Genomic DNA, 7,720 nt, shown 5'->3' with positions numbered 1-7,720 from the left:
ATTTGAATATCAGTCTCTGATAAAAGGTATACACCACCACATCTACAAGGATATGTATATGTAATGTCATCTGTTTCAGACAAGTCGCATTTCTCAAAGTCATCAATTTCAACGTCGTCCTGAATAGGCCAATCCTGTGATATTAACCTCTGTTTCCACTTTATGTCATACTGCTTTCTTAAATCTTGATTGCTTAAGATAGACCATGCAAAATTTATCTTTGCAAATTCTTCATGTGCATTTAGCAGCGAATCCGAATTGTTCTCATCACCCTGTGATAAGATTTTGTCCGGGTGACTTCGCAAAGCCAATTTCTGGTAATTTTTCTTTAAGTCTTCATACGTTGCTGTTTCCTTACAGCCTAAAATGTTATAAAGATCTTCCATTCTTAAATAATGACAAAATGACCACAAAACTCCATCACCTCGCCACACAGTCGAAATTAACTTTCATTTTCCATTGTTTTTTAGTTGTACCGTAAATACTCGATTCCCTTAATACGCTGACATAGTATGATTGAAATGTGTACAGTAATAAGAATTGTATTAATGATTATTTCACACATGCAAATTTAAAAAAAATGGCTCTAATTTTTCACGTAGCTAATGAATGGCTCAAAAGAAAAAATCCACGAATACGTATAGGAGCAACTTGTTCAATGTCGATCAACCATTTCCGGTGTTGAAAGCTGTGAAGATCAAAGATGTCAAAATTGGTTGCCGAAATCAAAGATATTTTAAGCCTACATTTAGTCACCAATGTACTTCTTTCTGTATCGTATTACCTCCTGAAGACCAATCGTCCAATATGTGAATATCTTTTTGATGATTGCTTCTTAGAACTGGTAAGAATAGAGAAAGTAAAATCAGCTTTTTGCAGCATGAGTATGTTGCCCTGGGGCAGTTTTTGATGACGACGCACTTCGCTTTGTACATGAAATCTAACCAAAGTTTGTTTACGCACTATATGGCCCCGTTTTACAAAAGAGCTTACCATTAAGACCAAATTGTAATTATGGGAATAACTTTAATTTTTACATTAACTTGAAAAAAAGGTTCCACCTTTCTCAAAAGAGTTATAGATATGGCAAGAGGTAGTTGGGTCTTGGTTTATAAATATGCGTGTACCTTATTGATATGCAAAAAAAGTAAAGGTTTATTTTTTTTGGTTATGGCAAGAAATTAGTCCCGACTTCACATATATTTATTTGTAGAACAAACTAAAATCATATTTTTTCACCATTTCAGAAAGAGTGGGAATGGCTGACTTTTCTAGGTTGTATCATAGTGATAAAATGTCGCAAACATGGTAAATTTTGTACATTTTCCATCGAATATATTTTGATAGATATCAACAGATATTTGTACTTTTGATAAATATCAATCATATTGACATGACACTTTTGATTTTCTAGCTGCATTTTTGGATTATGTGAGTACAGCATGCATGTTTGCAAAATTTTTGAATGGTGTTATGATGTTCAGAGCAAGCCCTATCTATGGTCTGGTGTACTTTCTTGTTGTTTTATGTAAGTATACGTTGTACATACAATTAAATCACTGTTACTACTTAATCTTAACATTCACTGGAAAATTTTCCAGGTGATAAATAATAAATATACTCTTAAATAAAATAGACACATTTTTGGTTCTTTATTTGAGAAGTTAATACAGATATGAATATAATACGTCAAGTACATACATACTAAGTATAATGATACAGGTATGCTTTCAGTTCTTTTTTTCTACAAGCACATTTAAACTCTGTAATGTATTTCAAAATAATTTTTGCAGGTTTATCTCTTTCATATTAAGGAGACAATATTTCAAAATGTACTTTAAAAAATGTGTTGCTGTTTCAAAGTCTTTTTTCCTTCCAGTACACACAATTGTTCTTCCTAGACCTGTATACCAGGGGCCTGAATATATCACTTATTTTAGAGGACCTCATTTACAGGTAAGAACAACCTGAGTTACATTTTCGTTTAAATCATCTTCAAAGTATCTGATATTAAAAAAAAAAAACACCTTTAAATCATTTAAACATGCTGGAATTAAAAATATACAACAACAGCTTCTAAAGAATTTGATTAGCAGTATCCAAAATTCAATGTTTACACTTCTTAATTTTCATAGGAGGAGTTAGAAAGAGACAAAAGAATCACCTGGATTATTTCATTTTATGCTGCCTGGTCACCACAGTGTGTTACATTTGCTCCAATATTCTCAGAAATTTCATCTCAGTATGTATTGTGTACATTGCACTGTTAAGAAAACAAGCATATTTTTTCCTCTTGTTTTACTTTTAATAAGGCAAGGATTTCATGGATAGCTGTGTTTTGGAGTGTGAGATTTTAAGGATAATTAACACAAACAAACTTTTTTTCAGAAATCAGCAATATTTCTCATAGATTTATATTCAAATACTAGATAACCTGAATAATGTTTGCCAGGTAAAGTGGGTGAATTTTGTAAGATTTTGCCATAATGTTAAAAGTGTATGCAAAATTTTGCATAGAATTATATTGAAAAAGACACAAAGTCACATATCTAAGCACTGAAGAAAACTTATGATTTCTTTACATTTTAGGATTTATTATTCATGTTATTTGTGTCATTTCTATTCAAAATTAGTCAAAAAATATATATCAATCCATGCATCAGATTTTTGTTTGTGTTATGTATCCTTAATTCAACTTTTTTATTGTTCTTTTTCTTTTATTGAACTAAATAAAAAAGCTCGTTTAGCTCATCTCAAGATACAGCTATGTTGATATTTTCAGATATCATCTAGACAACCTCAAATTTGGTAAAATTGATGTGTCAAGGTATCCAGATGTAGGGAAAGTGTAAGTAAAACATACAATGTAATTCTGTTTTAAGGCATTATTGGGAGGGTTTTAAAGTGAATTCCAACTTTTTGGTTTGCTTATTTGCACTTGTGTAGATCCTTAGCTCAAATTCTCAGGTAATAAACAAAAAGGGGAAAAAATCATTTAAATTATTTAGATTTTAAGTGAAAATTTGTTTTGTTTTTTTTTTAAAAAGATTGTGCTGATGTTTTTGAGTTACAATGCCTGTGTACAATTCATAGAAATCTGTTGCAGATTCAATGTAGACAGTAGCTCATGGTCAAAGCAGCTGCCAACTGTTGTTGTCTTTGAGAATGGAAAAGAGACAAATAGAAAGCCATTCATCTCACCAAAGGGCACAGTACTGCGCTACAAATTCTCAAAGGTAACACAAGAGAAATTGAATATAATGGCAAAAATATTGTTTTGTCTTATGTTCTTGTAACAAATTGTATGAATGTCATTGATAATGTCAGATGCAAAAGCAAACCAATTAACCACATATGATTTCAGAAAAGGTGCCCTGCATACTGTTCTAATGAAAAATAAGCTCAGTCTACATGTATTTCTCACTATTTATATTTTAATATTTGGGAGAATTCATGGTCTTCTTAGTAATAATATATGGAATATCAAATTATGAAACAAGCAATCGTCCTTAATGAAATTGCATTGTAATTAACTTTGTTCTTTTCTCAATAGGAAAAAGTTGACATGTAAGCATTGTGGGACATGAGTCTCATGTTTGACGTGATTGTTCAAACATTGATTTTGTCCTATAAATATCTTGAAACATTAATTTCTTTTCACAAACAGGATGGAGTGATTGCTGATTTTGATCTCAATAACATCTACCAACGATGTAAACAAAATCCTTTAAAAGGCTACAAAGACAAAAATGACAAAGATGCTGCTAAAGAAAAGAAAGAAAACTGAGGCCAAAATATATTATTCCAAAGTTGTGCAATTCAAAAAAAAAGTGACAAAGAATAGAGTGCAATGTTATATCTGCCTACTGCCAAATCAGCAGAAGTACCCTTTCAGCACACATTACATTAAATGTTCTGTGTTTTCTGATATGTTAAGCAGAATTCTAATATTGTTTTGATGGGTTAAGGTTTATTGAAGAGGATTGAATGCTGAGCATGTTAAGATCAGAAATATTCTGAGGCTTTCTAAGTTCAGAAATGATACTTGTGGATGAATCTCTTCTTTTTAAGTTCACAATACAATGAAATAAAGTTTTCTTTTTTTTTAATTTACATTGGTTAATTCATGGATAGTACCCAGCATGGTTTTAAGGACCCTCTCTACACTGCATACTAATTTCAGGGTACTTTTGTGTAATTAGACTGATCCACAATTTGATGTAAAATAGAATAAAACTGCACTATACTAGATAATTTGTTATAACATGTAATTCAAGTATTCTGATCATTATATTTGACCAAGATAGAGTAATTGGAAACTTTATTTGCATGTATTTTCCCCATCTGAGTAAACACACATAATTTTTCTTTATCAGTACATGTAATTTCGTTGTCTTTGAAGATCTTTCCTGGATAGAAAAGGCATGCAGCCTTTGAAGTCCAGAAAAAAAATTCATAGTGAAAAGAGGGTCCTTAAAAGGAAGGTAGAGTGGAACATTACCTCGGGAAAAAAATAAGGTATTCAAAACATCTATAAGAGGAACATCTCTAATTCCAGATTTTGTGCATAACATGATGGAAGATGATTCCATAAAAGGTATTAATCATTAATGGAATTATTAGAGTAACAGGCCTTGCAGCAGTTTTATATAGGTGCAGTGTAAATGTGATTTAAAAACAAACATAGCTTAAGATTTGCTTGTGGCAGTGGGTGATGCCATTCCAAAATACTGATGCTTGGTAAATACAGTTGAACATCGGTATCTCAAACACTGATATCTCGAATACCATGTACATGTCGAAGTGATTTAGAAGTCCCAACTACTTAAGTAGTACTTAAGTATTTTACCCTCGATATTTCGAATCCTCGGATATCTCGACGTTTTTTCTCGGTCCCATCGAGTTGGAGATAACGAGGTTTGACTGTACATTCTCCTTATTTTCAATCTCCAACAATAATGTCTCTAAAGATTTGGAAGAATCAAGCAATAACAACATTGAAATACTAAAGTTTCGGTAACAAATTCTAGAGTTTAGGTGAACGATTGCTAGACTTTCAACAACTGGACTAAATGTGTATTATTTCTTTCCATAATCAAAGATCTTATTTAATCGTACATTACCATGTTGGAAATAAAATATGTCCATATACCTTTTACTTATGTTTATGAACTTAGTCCTAAAATTATGGATTTTTAAAGGGGGAGGGGTATTAAGGACGCATATGCAACGTAGTTTTGAATTTGAATTTCTTATTCCCTGTATAATTTAAGTGTTCCAATAATTGAAGGATCTTTGTGCCATATTATGATGCCTGGTAATGCTGTACACCTTCTTTGAATAGGAGAAACCAGATAAAAAGTAATTTTGTTAAATTTTACTCTAAAAAATTCAAGGATTTTCATCATTTAATATCTGTTCAAAACGCTTGCATGCTGATTTTTTGCCTAAGAACATCTGATGGTACTGTGATTTTAAATTTAGGAATATCTTGGGAATTGTCAGTGGGAAAAGGTACATACATACATGTACATCATGCACTGGCAGATTTAAGGGGGGGGGGGGGGCACCCTAAAATTGTCAAAATTAGCGTAAATCAGTTTCGTCGAGAAAATGTAAAAATGTCTACTCACTAGACCTCATTTTTACCCTACAAAATATCTAGATTCCAGGGGCTTTGCCCCCTGAAACCCCAACAGGGCTTCGCCCTGGACCCAGTGGGGACCTCAAGGCGACCTCCAGACCCCTGCCTACTTTTTGCCCCCCCCCCCCAACTTCAATTCCTGGATCCGCGCCTGACATGTCATGTACGTTGCGTACATGTAGGAGGGTTTAAAGCTATATATGGCGTATCTGAGCTTGAAAAATAATAATACGAGATCGAGTTAAAAAAAAACTGAAAATATACATGATATATGTTATTTACGTTCAAATTAAAATTTTCACCGATTTTGAGCTTGAATAACCTCACGTTTCTATAGTTAAATCGACTCTAAATTTGTCTGTTATTTAAATGTGGAGTCAATAAATAAATTGATAATTGTTTTAAATTTGAAATATCTTTGAAACGCGATTGATTTAAATTGTGTAATTTACAGGAAAGTCCTATCTTAATATAAAGTAATAAAACAAATAGAAATATCTGTTTAATTGGTTACCTGAACTTATCAAAAAATACGCCATATATGGCTTCAATGACATCCGTTGTGACACACAGTCGGTACACAGCAGGTACATATATATCAAGGGGGAGGATTTACATTGTGTGCAGATTATATTAAAAAATTTAAAATTTCGCATCGAGATAAGCACAAAATGTAATACGCAAACATGTAAGAAACTTTTTTCCCTCCAGGATTAGCACAGAACATCATGATCACAACTACATGTATAAAAAGAAGAATCAAATTATTAAGAAATTTTTATGATCATTCAAAATTCATTCACATTTCCTTCCCTTCAATAAGTAGATATAAACAATAATTATTACATTTTGGGTTGGATTTAACCAAAATGTAATGACAGAAAATGCAGTGACTGTTTTCTTTCGGGATTAACACAACAATACAAGTGTAAATGTGGACCAAATATAAAGAAATTATTTATTGAAATAATTCTTCAGCAAAAAACTCGTGAGTTTATAATTATGAGAAACGATTATTACATTTTGCGTCGGGACTAACGCAAAAATAATGCAAAATATAATTTTTTTTAATCCACATATTAATGCTTTTTTCCTGGAATGTTGGAATATACACCAGGCCCGTAGAACGCGGGAGGGGGAGCTAGAGGGGGCCCTCCCCCACTTTTTCTGAGTAAAGTATTTTGCTATAGTAAATTTTCCCTTAGATGCTAGTCCCCCCCCCCCCCCCCCACACACACACTTTTTGTCGCTGTAATGCCGAGCACTGGCACATTCCAGGACTTTCTTTTCCTTGTCATATTATTTTGGAAAGGATGAATCGTTTAAACGTCCAAATCTGGCCCCCCGATAATTTACAAAAAATTAAATTGAAGATTTTCTACATATTTTTGCCTCAATCTTTCCATCAAACATTGTAGTTTATTAATTTCAATTTCAATTTTTACTTCCTTACACTGTAATTAGGTATTTATCTGATTAATATAGCAGGGGTATGTTGTTTACATCGATTTCTCGTAGACTTTAGGCCACACCCCCATTTTGCAAGCCCATTTTATATATGAGCGCAAGGATGTTTCAAGTTGTCGTAAATATGGTCAATGTAAAGAGTTATACTATTCATTTACATTCATGGAAGAAATTGAAACAGTCTTGCGCTCATTTGCTATTTTCCAAAAAGGTGCAAAATCACGGGTGCTTGTCTCCATAGTAAAGGCACCTTGTTTACAAATTTCAACCCGTCTTTGACCTCATGAATAACAAAGCACTGAACACGTGACTCAAATCTATTCACTTCGCTTTGAGCACACCTATGCGACATTGTGTCTGCGAGCTATCGATGGTCAAATCATTTTTCAAATGGGTAATTAAAATTCTGGGAGAAAACATTTTATGATTAAGATGTGTTAAGATATTCAGTCGATTTTGTTTGATTTTTTTCGGTATCTATCAATTTATTTTGAAGGCCTGTAACATATAGCTCGCACTTACTGCTTGTGGCTCATTAATACAGAATTTTAAAATTTTTATTACTGTGGGTACATATTATACATTTGCCCTTGTCCCTAAATATATAGC

At 32.6% G+C, this 7,720-nt stretch overlaps 1 protein-coding gene across 2 annotated transcripts in view; it reads left to right on the top strand.

Moving 5' to 3' along the window:
* Positions 1 to 679: 679 nt before the first annotated feature.
* The window catches only part of LOC133172714 (thioredoxin-related transmembrane protein 2 homolog), a 284,179-nt gene continuing 277,138 nt past the window's right edge, over positions 680 to 7,720 (top strand). The window contains exons 1-8 of one of the 2 annotated variants that reach the window (XM_061307668.1): positions 680 to 844; positions 1,248 to 1,308; positions 1,415 to 1,528; positions 1,880 to 1,956; positions 2,136 to 2,242; positions 2,783 to 2,848; positions 3,107 to 3,236; positions 3,668 to 3,812. In XM_061307668.1, coding sequence (XP_061163652.1) covers positions 704 to 844; positions 1,248 to 1,308; positions 1,415 to 1,528; positions 1,880 to 1,956; positions 2,136 to 2,242; positions 2,783 to 2,848; positions 3,107 to 3,236; positions 3,668 to 3,787 — 816 coding nt within the window. In that variant the 5' untranslated portion in view covers positions 680 to 703 and the 3' untranslated portion in view covers positions 3,788 to 3,812. Of the gene's footprint in view, positions 845 to 1,247; positions 1,309 to 1,414; positions 1,529 to 1,879; positions 1,957 to 2,135; positions 2,243 to 2,782; positions 2,849 to 3,106; positions 3,237 to 3,667; positions 4,110 to 7,720 lie in introns of those variants that run through there. The other variant, XM_061307667.1, reaches the window with a different exon arrangement.

This window comes from Saccostrea echinata, unplaced genomic scaffold, assembly GCF_033153115.1.
Source record: "Saccostrea echinata isolate AGI-Se365-2 ecotype Australia unplaced genomic scaffold, CSIRO_AGI_Sech_v1 ptg000054l, whole genome shotgun sequence".
Taxonomy (NCBI): domain Eukaryota; kingdom Metazoa; phylum Mollusca; class Bivalvia; order Ostreida; family Ostreidae; genus Saccostrea; species Saccostrea echinata.
Note: the sequence above shows the minus strand (reverse complement) of the source record. Positions and strands in the feature narration are given on the sequence as shown.